Here is a 19,257-nt window from a genome sequence, read left to right as displayed (position 1 = left end):
GATAATAAAAATATAACTAAAACAAAACTATGGAAGGTGGCCTTTGCTTGTGTTAATATGGTTTGTTCTATGTTTACATGATACAAAAAAGTAAAGAAACATAATTGATAACTTAGATCTAGGGTCTGAAAGATGTATCTTTCCTATCACTTGTTATTTCTGGACGACTTTTAGTTTTACATTCATTAAAAGAATGGTTTAGTGGTCAATTTTAAGGGCTGGTTGTTACAAAATAAAAATCTTCATTTTTAAAGTATTGATTCCATCTTATGTGCATTTTCCACTTACTATGCACAGTGGTTAAAAAAATTCATAATGAAGGTTTAATTTGAATGGTTAAACACATATGATTTCCAAGATGTCTACGTCAATGTTAGTAATAATTAAGGAGTTTTGTTCCATACAAAATGCTTTATTTAACCTTCATGCCTTCATTCAGATAATTATACAAATGCATACAATTAAAGGTTTAAACTCTATTTCGGTTCACAGCTCAATTCATAGGAAAGTTGAATACAGAAAAGCAATGCACCAACAGAATATGTCTGAGACACCATTAAAAAAACGATAACACTTGTTCATTTAAATCTCTGAGAATAGACTGGAATAATTATCCTGTGAGAGAATCTCATTAGGAGGGTCTCCCTTTACATTATCATAGGGCAAAAAAAAAAAAAAAAATCACCATTTTACAGTAAAAGGAAAAAAGCTCTGAGTATATTTACAATACATACACTATACATAAATACAAGAACAACACTTACATAATATTAATAAACTTATAACAGGGATTGCCTAAACACTACAGAGTATATAAAATGCAGAGGAAACTATTAGGAAATTAGATCTTTAAGTCAGAGAAATAAATTCATTTGCAATTAAACTCTGAACAGAAAACCAAACAAAGATTTACGAACTCAACACATCTGCTTTGCCAGCATCATTGGGGGACCTTATTCTTATTACTTTTTTTTTTTAATATGTAGGATTTCCTCTGGGCACTCTAGCTCTCTGAGATCAGAAACATACGAATCATTTGTGAAGTTACATCCATAAAATGAATTAGATGCAGCCCGTCTATTAATTTTGCTGTTCAGAGGCTTTTGGCCTAGAATAACTCTTTTGCAAACTAAAGGATGTTTTTATATTTTTCCACAAGAGATATCTGTGATCCAGTCACTATGGATAATGAGCTAAGTGCCAAGGAACAGGGGTGCCTACTTGATTTGGCCAAAGATGGTATTATGCTCTTTGTTTCCATGAAATTTATTCAAAAGAATATGACGTTTGAATTGACGACCCCCGCCCCCAACAGCAATGTCTAGACTACTGCTAATTATAACTAAGTCATTTTAAGTGGCAGGTGGGTATCTTAAAGGTGGTCTGTTCTCACTGTTTCACAACACAGAAAGTTCTGAGTACATTCTTCTATGGACAAACATGAATTTGCTGGTTTCTCTTTGTAAAAAATGATCATGATACACATAATTGCATTATGATGCAGGATGACATAATACATAGACAATGTTTTTCAAGCTGGTTTTATCAACTAATTATCTCACTTCCACAGAGTTGGTTTGCCATGTGATGCAATGTGTCCCACACAGACATGAACAAAACAATACAACTACCATCCACTGAGGGGACAGGGATTTTTTTTTTTAATGAATCTTTCAACACAACAAATTGTGGACAGACAAGTTGATAGGAAAGAGCCTTGTATATAGGCACCAGTGCCCCAGTTCAACAATCCCCATCCAAAGGAATAAAGTCTGAAGAACAAAATATATTGTATGGTCTGGATGCAATCACAAAATTCTGTCATGGGAAAACTAAGAAATAGGAATAGCGCAAAAGCATTTTCTATAATGTTTTATATTGTATCTTTAGAGCATGAAATTAATAGAAAGATTTGGTATGCCCTGAAAATACCTTACTTTTTTTTTAATGAATGCGTGGACACTTGTACTTTTGTATTTATACCCCCATTCTATCCTTCTATTCACCCTCATTTCTCAACAAGAAAAAAAAAATCTCTGTGAAAGTCTTGGTTAACTTGCTTTGGAAAAATAGGAAACAATTTACACTAGGGTCAGTGGCTCTCACTTTGCAATGAAAGGACAAATACTTCAAATTTCTAGAGATGAAAACCCAAAAGAAAAAGTACTGGTAGGATTCTGTCCTCTGTGCAACTCTTTTAAACTGGCCTACAGCGGTGGTTTTGTCATTGAGAAATTATTGGTGCTGAAACCAAATTAACTGAGAGGAACGAGCCCCAGTCTGCAGTCACTGGATACATGGTCACTGGCTTTCAACATGGGGATTTGTTTATACAAGTTTATCTCCTCCTCCAGTCAAGTAACAGGGAGAAAGATCCTAATTCAGGAGATTCATTTTCCAAATACACAAGTGCTATGGGAAATGACATTCTCTTAATGTTTTTTGAAGTCCATTAGTGCTTTCATGAATCAATGCTGTCAGAGATCTTGTCCTACATGGAGTGGGCAGGATTTCATTTCTCTGATAGTAGACAGCTTCGTGCATAAAACTCAGCTAAACTGACAATACTATAAACAACTTATTTGTGGGACTATTTAATGCATTCCAAAACAGCACTGTTTAAGTGAGAAATCTGGAGTCATTCATTGATCTGAATATTTGTGACCACTACCCCATTACCACTTGCAAGAGTAACCTCTGATATTACTAAGTCCACAGAGGTAAGGATTCAAATGTACCTTACTCAGACATTAGCAGATCTGTTAGTGAGAAGATATTTAGTGTATAAACGAAGACAAGTATAGAGTTGAGAAGAACCAACTTGGGCTAAAATGATACTTAGTGGGGAGAAGTTTTACTGGTCCTGAAACTCCAGGCCAAACATTTGGAAAGAAAGAGGCAAGTTCAGGGATATGTTTGGTTGTCTCTATTGGTTTTTAATGATCCTTTGTAAACAAATTTCCATTTCAAATATTCTCCACCATTGTCAAAGTCACATGTTACATTAAGTGGTGATATTTCACTTGGAAAATGATAATTCATACAGGGTACCAATAATACAACTGAGTTAGAGATATGAAAAGGTGAGTACTGGGACAAAATGAACAGTGTGGTATAGTGGGTACAGAGCCAGGAGGCTTGCCATTCCGTCTCTACCATTTATTTTTTGTGTCCACTGACTTCTCAGCCTCTTTGTGCCTCAATTTCCCCATCTATAAAATGAAGATCTGTTGTAGAGATTGGTGGTAATGTGTCTAACGCTTCTTCTCATAGTGCTTAGAGCATAGTAAGTATTTAATGAAGAATATTTTCTTTTTCCTTCATTTTGACCTTTCAGGATATGTAGTACTTTCATACAACATGCACAATGAAGGCCAGTCAAAATTTAACTTCAGCAGACCAAGAAGCACAGCGGCTTTCCTTTGACATCCAGTTATCTCTGCTTCATCCTGGGTGCAGTTCCTGTCCCTTCTCCATCCTGCAACTTAAGAGGAGGAAGCAGGATGGTTTACTAGGCCTGTGATCTGGCTCTGGAAAATTCTGTCCATGGTGGTAGTCTACATTGACTAAAGCCTGAAAGGTTTAATGTCAGTCATACTTTTAAAATTGCTCTTACCAAATGTTTGGCTCTGAAAAAAAAAAAAAGAGTATAATTTTGCTGTTAACCACAACTACTTGTTTGGGTGTATTTGTGCTCTGAGATGACAGAGTTGGAGAATTTCCAGGGTTCATGTCTATTCAAACAGCCTCTGTGTATTTCTACCCATGACTCCACTTTTAGCAGTAAAATCTTTTATTTTTTTTGGAAATACTTGTGAAATTCTGAACTGTAAAGCAGGTAATTTTCAGGAAACTGCAAAATGGGTTAAAAGCTAGACTGAGAAAACCTCAGTAGCACTTTGGTAGATATTTTGGAAAGAAATGTCACTATCATCCCCAAATGGTTCTTAGAAATACATATATTAGAAAATATAAGGGGAAAAAGTAAGCATGAAACATATAGATATGCTTGTGCATTTGATATGAGGACAAAATAAGTAGACAAATATCTCTCAGAGTTTTGCTTTAAATAAATTGGTATTTTTGAACTGAGCAAAGCTTCTTGAGTCATGTATACTGTTTCATAAGGGATAAATCACAACTTTTTATCCAAAATTATAGTTATCACCTGCCCTTAGTATACACTGAAGATTTACCTTACTGTTCATATTTGCATTCTTATATTCTTCAAGTGAGAAAAATCAAATTAAGAAATGCTAATAAGAAATAAAATTTGATCCTTATAAGTCATAAAAGCTTTTTTCACCCTCCCCTGAGGATATGTGAACAGATTCAATTTACTATGTGCATACATTTACTCTGGATATATGTGTTTTCAAAATATCTGAAGAATTATTGCTGTGAAAAAGTATAGAAACATCTCATTGGTCATGTCTATAGACAGGCACTTTTAGCACTTAATTAATTTTAGAAAATAGGCATTAGCTTATTCCCATTGCCAGTACAGATTCATTTTACATGTGGCCAAATCCATAGCACTTAATCTTGTCAACATGCAGCTATGCCTAAAAGCAATTCTTCTGGAATTCAAACAAGAATAAACACCTGTATTGCTTTCTGCTTTTCTTTTTTTTTTAATCAAGAATTATTTTGCAGAGGAGGAAGAAAACAGGAAGAGAAAACAATCCTAGGGGATCTTTAGCACAAATAAATTCCTATTCTCTCTACAGTAAGAAAAGACATTAAAATTTGTTGTCTGTAGCAACTTAAAATGACTTCAGGAAGTTTTCAACCATTCTTACTAAACCATGATGCATGGCCACTCTGTTTTGACAGAAGATAGAGAACGTGTTCTGATAAGGTGGGACTGAGTTCCTATGGCAATATCGCTAATCGTGTGTAACATACACAAGGCAAACCTGAATACGTTTTTTTTTTTATTGTGATGAAAACTAGAAGCTCTTTCTCCCAACATACTTCATCAAACTATTTACAACCTCTGTAAAATCTGCATGTTTGAAAATATTTTTCCACTATCACATGTTATGAATACAGTAAAATATCTTCACTCTATTTTTTTAAAGATGCAGTATCCTTCTATATCATTTTATGAAAAAAATCTGAATTTCTATCGCAATTTCTTAGTATTTAGCGTATTTAAAATACCAATGGACATGAGTCACTAAACAGACATTACTCTATAATGTAACTGTGAAAATATAGCATCTTTAATCTTTATGTACATTTCTTAGCTATAAAATGCAGGCAAAGTCATATTATAGTATTAGAAGCTGAATCCCTAATAAGGTAAATAACTTACATTTCTAGAGGGTATGGATTATTACAAATTCTTTCCTTAAAAAAAGGGTCTGATGATATTTATTAGCCCAATGGCTACTGCATATACAGGTGTGTGCATATGTGTGCATGGGTTGGGTGTGGATATCTGTCCAGGTAAGTGGAAGGCAGTGTGGGGAGAAGTAGAAATGTAACATGGAAGACATGATTTCCTAAACCCCTGTCCTAAACCAAATCGAATTGAGAACAAATTTATAATAGAAGATGTACTATCTCTCAGAAAAAGTAAAGGAAGAGATTTGTCAATGATGATGGTTAATAGACTATATTTACCTGATAAGTTCACAGGTATTAGTGAGATCAAAGTCCAAGAGTGAATTGTGAACTATGAATATTAAGGCTTCCTGGGCCTGTTACGATTCTCCAGTCATCTCACATTCAGTCCCTTCTATGCAGACTGGGGCACAGATGCTGGTATTAACACTGCTTAAATTCTGTGAGTCCTTACTGTAGCTGCTAAGACAGCTTTAAAACAACACCACAACTACATTTCTAAGTATTCATAACAACATAATGAAAGTGTATTGATACAAGTTGAAGGCCTCACCTCATCAGATGATTCAAGTGCAGCTTTGGTAAGTACAGATAAATAAAGTACAGAATAAGGAATACTGCATCTTTATCCATATACACGTTATCAGGCTATTGAACTGATTTCAAAGTGCAGGATCATATTGACGTTTAAAACACAAATGGCAATTTGAACTTAAAACAAGATGCATACAAATGAACACAATCTTCATGTAAACTATTCCAAATTTCAACCGGAATGAAAGTAGCCCTTCTAATGATCTACAACTGGCATCTATAAACACAATAGCATTTTGTAAGACTTTTTCCCCCCAACAATTTATCTTCCTATTTCCCACTTTAATTTTAAAGTGAATAAAAAGTGCTCTCTCTTTTAATGTGGTTTGTTACTGATACTCAACTGTTTTTGAAAACAAAATGTCCTCTTCTGTGTTTTGAAAAAGGCAGTGGTATAATCTTTATGGTCAAGTCATTAAGAATCTCATTCTAAATGCCTTAATAGAACTTAAGACAAGTTATCAAGTAGAGACCATACCACTCACAACAGGAGGCTGAAGGCAGAGGAGGAAGTATGAATCTTTTCAAACAAGATCAAAATATCAGGGACTCTACTAAAAACCTTCAAATAACATTAACTCCCTTTAATCTATCTATACAATGCAAAGAGAAAAGTCAAGCCTCTGGCAGCTACTTATATGTCACAGTTATGCGTATGAGAATTCCCAACCATGCCATATCCTAGCTGTGAAACCAACCACTTCAAGGCTAAACCAAAAGAATGTTTCTAGTTAGGGAACAACTGAATCTATCCCTTTTCTGTAGTTTATCATTGCACTGTGCTTTTCAGAAGAAGCTAAAAAGACCCATGAGATGGAATAGTGGCTTTTCTATACCTAAAGATATTCCATTTCATTCTGTCTCAAATCACTTTCCTTTTACCTGAGGAAATACTTTTAGGAAATACTCTCATCAAGGAGAATTTGCGATGTCCCAACACAAGCCCCAAGTAAGTTTCGGTTGCTAGGGCTAGATCAGAGACTCATTCACTTACATGTGCTTGGCTCCCTTCTAACAGTATTGCCACATCAAGACAGGGAAATAGGATAATGCTGACAGGATCGATTAGTTAACTTACCATCTCAGTCTGTTTCCATTTCCGGAGGGTGGCGAGAACAGCTCACTTCCCCAAATCTTTCCTGTAATAGGGGGTGTGCCACCACATTTAGTTCTGTGCTAAACTTAAATCCAGCTGTCACTCAGATCCTGTCAGTTCCATAAATTCTAAAAACTGTTACCTACCTGCAGTGCTCTACTTTCAGTGGAGAAAAAGATTGGCTCTTCTTAAGAACAGGCAGAATAAACTAAACTCTATACCTGAGTGATTTCCCTCACTGGTTCTGGGGGCCATGTTTGGGAGTTCATAGCTATTCAGACTCTTTCTCTCTGTGTGTTCTTTCCACTGACTAGTAATCAGTACTGGCTGGCATACACAAGGACCCCCCCCCTTTTTTTTTTCTATTCTGAATTGGTCACGTGCATTGAGACATCTAAGTTGTATACAGTACAGATTAAAAAAAGTTCCAGTTGGTAAAAAAAAAAAAAAGCCTACTGGTTAATGGGTAGCAGATCATAGCTGAAGAAGCTATTTATCAATTAAACAACAGCCCTTGTTAAAGGGAAACTACCTGATGAGTTTTTCAGACCTGGCAGAAAAAAAAAATAGACCACATACTTTTGTAGTTATAATTTGAGCTGAAATTCATTATACTGTTGCTTAAGTAAAATTTCTTTTACTATTTTCTGACACACATCATCCTGGTTGCAATGTTCATAGTCCTTGATTCATCAGAGTAAGATCATCTGAATTAGATGATCCTAAAAAGGATAATTCTCTCAGCAGAAATTGTTTCTGAATGTTCAAACACCTTAAAAATGAGCTAGGAATATTTTTGAGGTTATTTTGTGCAGTTCTTCAAATCAAGTGTTTCTAATTAAAATACAATGCAAAGGTCATTGCTGGAGACCTTTTTTACCTAGCTATTAAAAAATCCTAACAACAACAACGAAAGTCTTACCTAGCCCCTTTGCCACATAAAGCTGGAGGAAAAAACCCCAGAAAACAGAAAACACAACCCAGCTTTCTGTGGATTAAAAAAAAAGATAGATGATAATTTTCCCCAAAAGAACGTTGGTGATGTATTGCTTTATTTACTGTAGTCTTTGCTAGCTGTAAAAGGTTCCTAGTTTTAGGAGGTTAGATGGGACTCTACTTTGTTCTCATCCTAATTCCAGGATGAGAAAGGTTCACTATCCCTGCAGATGCCAATCCAGGACCAGGGAGTCCTGGTACAGTTTAGAAAATGAAATGTGTAAAAAAGATCCTATGGGAGAGTTGCTCTTCTTGGCTCTCCATGAGAGAAAACTAGCACCATGACAGGCTTTCTAGGGGCGGGCGCTGTCTTTCTATTGACTCAGGCCCACAGAGAACTGACCTGCTAGCCGAAGAGTTCATTCCCGGCTATACCTCCCTCATCCTTTCAAGTCACCAAATAATTGTAGAAAAGGGGAGTGTAATCTTTAATTGTGGTACCCAACCAAGCACAACAACCAACAGAAAGATTACCTCAGGGCTGGAAATGTAACCAAGACATCTAAAATGCTGGAGTACTTTTTTTTTTCCCCTCCCCTCTCTCCACAATTCCTTTAGTAAGTATAAAAACTGGTAACGTGAGTCCTCAGTAAAGTTATTGTAGAGAAGTCCTTTTATTCATTATTGCTTTTCTCCTTGAGAGGTGCATTATTTCCTCTGCTTTGTCTGATTTTTCATGTCCACTGACTTTGCCTTGGCAGCCCCACCTCTTACCTTGGTGCCAATGTGTCTAAGAAAGTCCCCCTAACCCCCCACTTCCTTGTAACCAGACACTAGGGGCAGGAAGAGATGATGCCTGGGTGACAGAACACTGCAGTTTGAAGTGGGGCAGTAGGTTTTTGTTTTTGTTTTTGACAGGCTCTTCCTATTCAACTACAGAACACCTCTGGGCCAATCCATGGCAGGGCAGAGACTTCAGGACTAGACTTCAACTGAAATTCTGCTGCCCCTCTGCTCAAACAGATGAACGAAACGACCAGAACAGAACAAAAAACACTCAAGGACAAACAAATGAAAGATTCAATGTTGGTTTTCTTCAGGGCATGGCATGATGACACGTTGCGGGTGGGATTCTAACGGCTGCCTTCGCTACTGCAGAGGGCTGCTGAGTGTGCCTTTATTTTTCAGGTAATGGAAACTCTCCCACAGCTTCTTCCTTCCTATGTTCATGCTGTTTTGCTGGTAACAGATCGGATGTGTGTTCTAGCTCACTTAGGAACTAAAAGTTTTGTAGAAAGGGGCTCACGGGGGTGGGGATGATGGGAAAATCATTCAGATCGAAAAGGTCTTGCTCTAGCTATCAATTTGTGGTAGCTGACCTAGAAGATATTGATAACCAAATGTCTGACAGCTCGGAAAATGTATAAGCTACAAACATCTGTCAATGGCAGAGGACAACAACTCGGAAAACAACTGCCTGGCTCTTCCGGAACGTGGGTAGCGCTGAGCTCTCAGGCCAGCGTGAAGAAGACGTCTCTTGCGTGGTCGTGATGGGGATTACCTTCAGTCGGAAAGGAGAAGTGGACGTTCTGGTTCCTGCTCTGGTGTCTGACATCGTGGGATGGTGATGTCCTTGGCGTTAACACTGTGAAGGGGATTCAGCCCTGCTGAATTGGATGCCACTAAGAGATCCAGCTCTTCCTCCCAGCTGGACGAGGGGCCTGCTTCACACGAGCATGTGCCTCCGGCGGTGCAAGGCCAGGTGATCGGACCGAGAAAAGCTGCGGTCACAGTCAGCACACTTGAATGGCTTCACTCCCGTGTGTTTGCGGTAATGCCTCGTCAGTTCATCTGAACGGGCAAACTTCCAGGTGCACCCTTCCCAGGTGCACTTGTAGGGTTTCTCTCCTGCAAGACACAAAAAGGACACAGCTTTGGTGCTCCACGACTTTTCCATCACAACCCGGGCAAGCCTGGTATGCTGGGGGAATTGTTGTTCTCAATGAGTCTTCCATTTGCCACATCTTTGGAAACCTTACCCATCCCACTGGCAAGGTTTGGGGGTCAGAGAGGTGAGGGGTTTCATTTCACCTTTCCTGCTCTGCTAGATGGCAAGTGAATGAGCACTTGCATTCTCAGCTATGAAAAGCCAAAGTATCGAATGGAATACACTGATTTCCCTGGGTATAATCATATAATCGCCCCTAGTGGACAAAAAAAGAAAAAAAAAGAGCAATATTAGAACTCTACCCAGTCTGACCTGGCTCTAAGCCTGGAAGCTGTAAGAATCATAAAGGGGAATTAGTAATGGTTTGTTTCAACAAGTTCTTCTTCATATGCATCACTTGGATAGTTTCAGATGATTTGGGGACACAGGACCCATTTATCAGGCAGTGAAAGTATACAGACTTCTTCATGAAAACCCTCAGAAATTAGGAACCCAGGACTCATACACATCTACCTTTTACTTTTCCGCTGGGCAATGAGTGTAGTAGATGTCTTAGCAGTGCGAAGCAGAAGTACAGTTTTCAGGGTTTAAGAATTAGGAGGGGGAGCCTGAGGAGTCCTGAAGCTAGATCAAATGTTCAAAGTTGCTGCAAAAAGAAGTCTGAAGAAGTATGTAATTTGACCAGGGCCCTTCAGTCAATTTGTAAGGACAGTAAAATATGCAAAGGCTGTGCTGGGAAAAGATACGGTAGCCATTGTCCTACAGACTCCCCAGGGATCCAGGACAATAGTTGACCCAAGTACACTCTTTTCCTTGGTTTCCTTCAGAAAGGAAACCCTGTCCCCACACAACCCCACAAAAACTGGTCTCTCCTTCCATCCATTATATGCAGCGTGTGTCTTGGCCTGCGAGGGAGGGCCTTGGAGAAAAGGCAGGGGAGGGAGCTATTTGCTAATCCTTATGTTCGAGACTGCAAAGTTAAGTATTATTAACACAACTTTACAGATGAGAAGGCCAAGACTCAATGCAGCGAAGCAATGCACTGAAGACCAGTGAGAAGCTGTGTGTGGCCCTGAATCCAGTGCCTTTCATTCATTATTCTGCAGAGGTAACAATGTTTTTACCCTATCTCAACTTGGTTGTGTCTTCAGAGAGAGAGATGGCTCCTCTTTCTTGGGTAGTCTCAAATTACTTTTTTTTTCCATGTTCAGAAATTTTAATTAAAATGTCCAAAATGGTATATATACATTTACTGAAATGTGAAGGGTATCGTTTTATCACATCTTATTTCTTTTAAATTACTATCAGAATATTGCACAAAGATTTTGTTTTGCTATCTTTCTCTTCTACCAATTGCTGGGTCTTTTTGGAGTTCATGGACCCTTTTCCTGCAATTTCTGTATCTTCAGAGCCTAGAACTGGTTCCAAGAAAGTATTTGGATAGATTAGAAGCACTGAGAATGTGTCGTATGTGAGTGCCTACACACATGTATACACAGGAAACTAAGTCCTATAAATGAGATATACAGGCAATGCCTACATGGGAAAACTAGACTGAAGTAGATTCATTCAACTGTTAGATGAATCCTGTCTATAAGGATTTGTTAGGATCCAGTAGTCCTTTTGGAAGAGAGTGAATATGTAGTTTAGCCTATTACATCTAGAAAAATGGCTTCATTAGTTGAGGCTCCTAAGAAGCTCAGGTTACTCTAACAAGAATCCTTTTAGTAAAAGTCTACTGATGGAATAGACTCAAAATCTTAACTGGTTATTCAGTCTAACTGTTCCAAGGAGAGAAAACCAGCATTTCCATGTCTACTGATTATAGAATTTGACAGAAATCAAACAAAAACTCAGCAAACTTACAAGAGTGGTGATCTATAATAGACCACATCAATGACAATTGTTTGCTTTTCAACAGGTTAAATGCCATCTCTTTTTGGAATTTCTATCATGAACACAGGTTCTGATATTAATCTTGATATAAAATCCAATCCTTCAAAAATATATCCATCTTTGGAAGCACTGAGCTCAATGTTTGGAACCAATATGAGGCTCTAAGCTAGGTCCTATGCTGTGGTACAATCAGACAAGGGTGGCAGAGCTCCAGAAGGAAAGAATAAAGGATCTTCTTAATGGGAAACAAGCACTTCTCAACCATACAGAAGGAGATTGTGTTTTTCTGTTTCCAGGAAGTAGCATATGGTATTAGAACCTGCTCTCAGCTGCAGAAAGCAGAAGGAGGAGCTTTGTGACTGACAGCCTGAAGATGAGTAGCAGAGGAAGCAGGCAAGAGACCTCAGCAGCGCCTCCAGGAGGCTGTGTGAGGCTGGCATGGTCCAAGGCAGAGACACATGATCATTCAGGTACTGTCCTGTCCATTTATCTTAGGAACCTAATTCTCTAACTGACTCCTTGAAAAACTTAAGTCATATATTCACTTTTTTGGGGGGAGTTTAATAAAGGCATTTGTGACCTTTTTACTTCAAAGTCTAGAGAAGGAATTGATTGACTATGGTTCCTGTTTTTAAGTTTTTAATAGTTGAAAAAAAAGATCCAAAGAGGGCCATTTTGTACATGAAACTTATATTTTAGTGTCTGCAAACAGGTTTTTATTAGAATATAGCCACGCTGGTTTTGTTTACAGATTGTTCTGTTTGTTTTGAGGTGAAGGCAGAATTGAGCAGTTATAACCTAAACCACGTACCACTCCATGCCTGAGATATTTACTATCTAGCCCTCTACTGAAAGGCTGCTGACCCAGATCAAAGGGATGGGCACTGCTTTTTGTATCTTGAATGTGTCAGTTGATTGAACTGGTATACACATTTCACGTTGTTAGTTTAGGATGGTGCGGGGGTGGGGCGTGAGGGAATATTTTGGTTATGGCTTTCACAGCCTCAGATTACGCATCTCAATTCAAATTTCAAGTAATTTTAGAAATAAACACATATGGCATTTCTTTTTTTCCACTTTCCACAATAACTATGTGTAAACATAATTTCCTTTACCCTTACATCATTGGGAGGCAGCAATTATACATGCATTTAGTTATTTTTAACTGTGAAATTAAATTTGAACAGATGAATAAAAACTGCCTATATTTTGGGGATACTATGTGGTGTTTCAATTTTATTTTACATTGTCAATATTTAAATCAGGCTATATATATATCCTCAAACTTTTATCATTTGTGAGGGAAACCTACAAAATCCTTTCTTCTACTTTTTGAAATATAGAGTATGACACCATTATTTAGGTTCACTGTGCTTCATCTCAGAAGTTGTACACACACACACACACACACACACACACACACATGCGCGTGTACACACACACACATGACGGGTGGGTGGAAGCAAGGATTTATCTGAAACCACAGATGCACAGCAAAGAAAACAGAGTAAAAGTGAAAAGCAGTCTGTGAGTATGACCAAGTATAATACACAAACATGAAAAACAGAGAAACGGGCCTCAGAAACACAACTTCCTATTACATAACACAGAAGCTCATGAGCTGTTGGACCTTAAGGAACAAAGCCTGGACGGACACCTTCTCCAGTAGGGGGGAGCTGGAGGAGGAAGCGAATCTCAAGAGTAAACTTAATTATCTGAGGGATAAATGACTTTCTCTGGAAGTCGTCATTACAAAAATGGATCATTTCTTTCTGCCATCCAAAACTTAAGAATCTTATGCATAATATTTATAGCCCTTATTGCCTTATATTAATTCTTTTAATATTAATGCATTTCTATTCATTAAAAATAGGAGAAAAAGAACAAAATCTTCAAATCACCTTTCAGAATTAGAGGCTAAATGATGAAGTGCTCGAGAGAACATACAGCTCCCAGGCTAGGCCTTCTTTCCTTGCTCAAAAGAGATTACTCCCACCCAGAACCTTTCATCAAAAAGATACCAATAAATCATACAGTGCTCTCCTTGGACCGGTAGAGTTGCAGAAATGGATAAAAATATTTTTAGTACCTATTGTATTATTTTCTTATATAATATTTATATGAATGCTTTGAAAAAACTTAAAGGATATAATTTTATAAACATATTAAGCTAATAGGTATTCAATTCATGACATGAATACAAAACTAATTAAAATGATGAAATTCATAAGGCATATAGTGTATGTATAGATGAGTCTTCTGAAAGGCTTTAACATTAAAAAAAAATCTTTCCTTTCAAAATGTGCTAGAACACAGAAGGCTAAATATACTTTTTAAAGGTCAGTGGAAGGGAAAGAATGGCAGTTGAGTTTTCCATGTCGACGTTCCTATGGAAAGAGTTGGCTTGGATGATGTAAGGAGATGGGACACTTCCCAGAGCCCAACAGCTACCACACAGAGCTGCTTTGCACCACACAGAATGCCAGTGGCAGTGATGGGGGTTTCCACGAATGTCTTCCACGAATAGCGCAGTATCCTAGAATTTATCTGAGGTATAAGAGTACAAATACATTATTCCAAACTGCTTTGCCCTACAAATGATTTGGGAATAAAAACAGATTATGTGTTCTTTGCTCCTTCTGCCTAATCTACAAACACAAACTTCTTTGACAAAATCCGTGAAAATGTCTTTTTCAAAATAACATGGTTTGAACTTTAACATCAGATCATTGATTCTGGTTTCCTATATTAATCCTATGAAATAGTGAGGGAAAGTTATGATCCAGTTTCTCCTTTAGCTTTCCTTTCTCTCTTTCCCTCTCCCTTTCTTTCTGGGAAAAAAAGAGAATATATATAATACACACACATATATATAATATGTTTATAATATACACATATATGTATTATATGTAAAAATCTATATAATATGCAAACAATATATAATATACATATATTATTGGTATGTAATTATGTGTATATATGTATATATTATAATACACATATCATATATAATATATAGACAGCTATATAGATAGAGATTAGCAATACGTTTTGGGACTTTTGGTAAACATGAAGTCATCAGTATATAAAGAAAAATCAAAGGTCATCAGATAAAATCTTGGGGGCTAACTAGGTGACACTGCTAGTCTCTGGGGTACAGTTTTGTAACTTCTAGGTTTTCAGTTCTGTAGTGATTCTATCATCACAAATTCTTAGGCCATCTTCACTATATTTATATTAATAAAGCAATCTGACCACTTTTAGTCTTAAAAAGGAATTTTTTTTTTTTTTGCAAGTCCTGGGGCTTGAACAACTCAGGGTCCTGGTGCTGTCCTTGAGCTCCTTTTGTTCAAGGCTAGTACTCTACCACTCGAGCCACAGTGCCACTTCTGGCTTTTTCTGTTTATGTGGAACTGAGGAATCAAACCTGGCTTGGTCTAAGCTAGGCAAACACTCTACCACTAAGCCATGTTCCCAGTCCCTGGCTGATATTTTTTTGTCCTAAAATCCTTCAACTCCACATTTGGAGTTCATGTTAAATGCAAATTTATATAAATAAGCAGTCAGTTTTTCTTTATTTCTCTCCTTGCCCCTCTCCTTGCCTCTGCCTCTCTCCTCCCCTTCCCTCTCGTTCTCCCTCTACTACTCTCCTTTTTCTCCCTTTTCTACTCTGTTCTCACAAGTATTATTCAAATAAAGCAAATGTTCTGGGACACTTAATTAAGTGTCCTGGGAAAATAACAAACTCACATCAGAGGTTTTTTTCTTGAAACGGTCAATACACACTGATTTATTATGAGAGGGTTTTTCTCTTTCCATTTTAGTTAAAGGAAAGGATTAAGAGTCACTCAACGCATTTCCATGACATTTACCCAGCAGAAGGCACAATACAATCTAAAGAAAACACAAGTATTGAATGGATTCCCCAAACTGACCAAACAAAAATAACTGTTTCAGGCACCTCCCATTTCAGCTTGTGAATTGCTGAAAGGTAAATGTGCACTGAGACAAAAGGCAGGTGCCCTTGCGTATGAAAATGACGGGTGAGACATTCACTTAGGAGGAATGTGCAGTTCAAAAGGCCTGCGTTAAACAAAACACGGTGTTCTCATCAGCTTCTGTTATTTTCTCAAGCAACGAAAAGAACACCTTTGGCAACAGGAAGCATAGGCATTTTCTTAGGTTCAGAAGTGCATTTATGAAATATGTCCCTGTTTAACTTTTATAAAGTTACAGGGACCAGACACTGACAAATGATCTTCATTACATTCAAGGCTCAACATATTTGCTGTGACAATCTGTTTCATGAGGAATGGAATTTGCATACGAGGGTGGGGGGAGGAGAGAAACACACACAGAGAATCAAGATGCCTATCTTGTCTTCTGGTTTCTGTTAAAATAGTTCATGAAAGTTCACAGAAATCTAGATCTGGGAGGAAATTAGGTACTTTCAAGATGAGAAAACAGAAAGCTGAGACCAAGAAAGTTAGCTGAGATTACCTGAGTCAGCCATGACTAGACCAGGCTAACCTGTCTTTTGGGGGGTTAAGGTGGCATAAACTATCTTTATCTTTACAATCAGGCAGAAGGAATGGCCAAATAAATACAGACCCAATCTCCAGCCCGCTGCTTGCTGGATCAGAGAGGCTGGAGAGTCCAGCTGCTTAGAACACAGCTTCTTCAACTGTGCGCATGCTCCCTACTCTTAATGTGTGGCTACGGAGCGCAAAGCTACACATGCCTTGTGTTTGATGAATGCAAAATGTTCAAGAAAGAAAATGTCATCTTGTAGTTAGGAAATCCAAGATTTGTCCACGTTTACAAAGAAATACAAGTGATAGGTCAAAAATAGATCCTGCTTGCTATTTTTAAGAAGTGAATTAAGATATTTGGCTAACTGTTACCTATCCGGATTCAGACTTTTGGAAACATTCGAAGGCTAAAAATCACTGAATAAATCAAACAGACTAATGTATTACTTAGCGTGTTTGATTCACTTTGTCTTGTAGATTCAACTAAACACATCATTAATATGCTGGCCTCTACGCCCTCCAACCCCCCTAAACTGTCTGAACTGACTTAAATTATTTCTGACTCTAACTCCAAGTAGGTCCCTAATTAGTTATCCATGCCATTCTATAATGGATACTTTTATTAAAATATTATTCTGTGAAACATACAATGCTTTCCATGTACCTTACTTGTCTTTTAAGAGCTTTAGGACATTAACCCATGTAACTCTGACATCTTCCCATTGGCTCAGTTGCAATAACTCTACTTCACCAAGTCATTTAGTTAATATGTGTCTTACTTAACCACAACTCCACTCCACATTTCAAATCACTGCTTTAATAAACCAGAATATCTGGTTAAAACTGGACAAGCAGACTGAGAACTTGAGTTCCAACTTACAAAACAGCATGGCTACTACACAACCTATTTCCTGAAATATCCTATCACAAACATACTAGCAGTACAGACTTTAAAAGTCAAAGAACATTCTTTTATTTGGCTGTCCTGAATTTCTATTTCCATGTGATGACAACACTCATTTTCTTCCTTTGCATCTGCTTATTTTTTCCTTCAGTTCTTTTTGCTGAGACTTTACCTTTTACCTGTCCCAAGATCTTGTCTTTTTCTTCTCACCAACTCAAGTTTCTCCTTGGTTCCCATAACATTCACTATAGCTTACAAAAGAAAGATCCCAAAGTATCTACAACTCCATTTTGCTCCAAAGACCAGAGATATGTCCAAACTTGTTTACGATTTACCATCTAAATAAGACCCGATCTTCTGATCTGCTGTGAGTGCAATGTGGACTTACTCATCTCTCCAGCTGGACAAATTTCTAAGACTCTTCAGTCTAGAAGGAGAATTAGTATTCCTTCATTGCCCCAGTTGGATCATTCCTTTTGCCAGCTCTGCACATGGAATCCTTGCTCAGCTAACCTATCTAGTTTATTTCCACAGGGGTGGTCTACCTTTCCTTAGTTTTATGCCTTTGTTTTCCTGTATTATGTTTTAGCTCCTCCTGTTTATTTTCTGCCTTGTACTGAAAATGGCCTAAAGTCCCCTTCCCCACTGTATCCCCAGGGCCCAGCTCAGTGCTTTATACTAATAAATACTTGTTGATTAACTGAATGGAAACCACTGTAACTCAAATACTTCCTTTCCTTTTAAAAATAGAACAAAGAGGCAGCAAAAAGTAATCTACTTTGTGAGACACAGAGTGAATTGCTCACATTCTATTCATTCTATGATCTTTTCTAGTCTAATGAATTAGAATACATACTTTGGAAAAGAAAAAGAAATTTGAGAGTCTCATTTAAGCTAGTGCTACGCATACAGCTTATTTCTACAAAAAATGAAACCCCATCTTAAAAAAAATCTTTTAAGGTTACCAACATAATTTAGTCTTGTATTTTGTTGCTCATATGAACACAATTTTAATGTGTTTAAGTGTGTGTGTTTGTTTGCGTGTGTGTGTGTGTGTGTGTGTGTGTGTGTGGTGTGTGTGTGTGTAATGCTGTGATCAAACCTAAGGCTTTTAGCACAAGAGGCAAATGCTCTATCACTGTTTATTTTCATCCTTAAGGCAATACATTTACTTTGTAATTCTTTGAATTCTTAGTTACGAAGCCTTTTAGTTGAATTAACATTGAGCCTTATGAATAAACATTTTACATATTCTTTAGTGGTGACTATATTACCTACTAATATAGTTCCTTATTATCTTTATTTAGTAATTCCATTAAAAATAGAAAGGTCAGCCAGGTGTCAGTGGCTCATGCCTGTAATCCTAGCTACCCCTATCTCCAAAAAATCACCAGATAACTGGAAGTGGCTCTGTGGCTCAAGTGGTAGAGTGCTAGTCTTGAGCTGAAGACCTGAGGGATAACACGCAGGCCCAGAGTTCAAGCCCCACAACCAGGAAAAAGAAAAGAAAAGAAACGAAACTAAAAGAAAAGAAAAGATCCTAGTAATAGCAGTTAAGTTTGCCATTCCAGATAAGATGACGAACAATAAATATATAGTTCTTCTCAGATAGAACATGAAAAAAGGACATGGTTAGAACAGCTCACCCCTCACTCTCTTCACATGGCTTTGATGGATATGTAGATACAATAGATCCCAAAGCAGAAAGAGGTCCCTCAAGACACCATAATAGTTTTAATTTTCTACCATTCATCAATGATCTATTTGCTAACATCAATAGAATCCAAACCCACAAATTCATTTAGTAATGTATTTTTCTAAATTTAGGAAAACTTCGTTCAATAGAGTAAAACTTTCATACCAACAGTGAATCAAAATTGAATCCTACATATACAACACAGTTAACTTGTACTCAGACTATTCATTGTACATCTTAGGTCCGGCATGTTTGGTAATTAGTAATTCTCTGATAGGTTTAAGGAACTCCCTCTTCCCCCAT

General features: G+C 37.5%; 1 protein-coding gene across 8 annotated transcripts in view; it reads right to left on the bottom strand.

Moving 5' to 3' along the window:
* Nucleotides 1-391: 391 nt before the first annotated feature.
* The window catches only part of LOC138814048 (Krueppel-like factor 12), a 708,935-nt gene continuing 690,069 nt past the window's right edge, over nucleotides 392-19,257 (bottom strand). For all 8 annotated transcript variants that reach the window (XM_070002825.1, XM_070002822.1, XM_070002820.1 and 5 more), the window contains one exon: nucleotides 392-9,886. In XM_070002825.1, the coding sequence (XP_069858926.1) occupies nucleotides 9,705-9,886 (182 nt within the window). In that variant the 3' untranslated portion in view covers nucleotides 392-9,704. The remainder of the gene's footprint in view (nucleotides 9,887-19,257) is intronic.

Source organism: Dipodomys merriami, unplaced genomic scaffold (assembly GCF_024711535.1).
Source record: "Dipodomys merriami isolate MVZ:Mamm:240054 unplaced genomic scaffold, mDipMer1.0.p SCAF_6, whole genome shotgun sequence".
NCBI classification, from domain to species: Eukaryota; Metazoa; Chordata; class Mammalia; order Rodentia; family Heteromyidae; genus Dipodomys; species Dipodomys merriami.
Note: the sequence above shows the minus strand (reverse complement) of the source record. Positions and strands in the feature narration are given on the sequence as shown.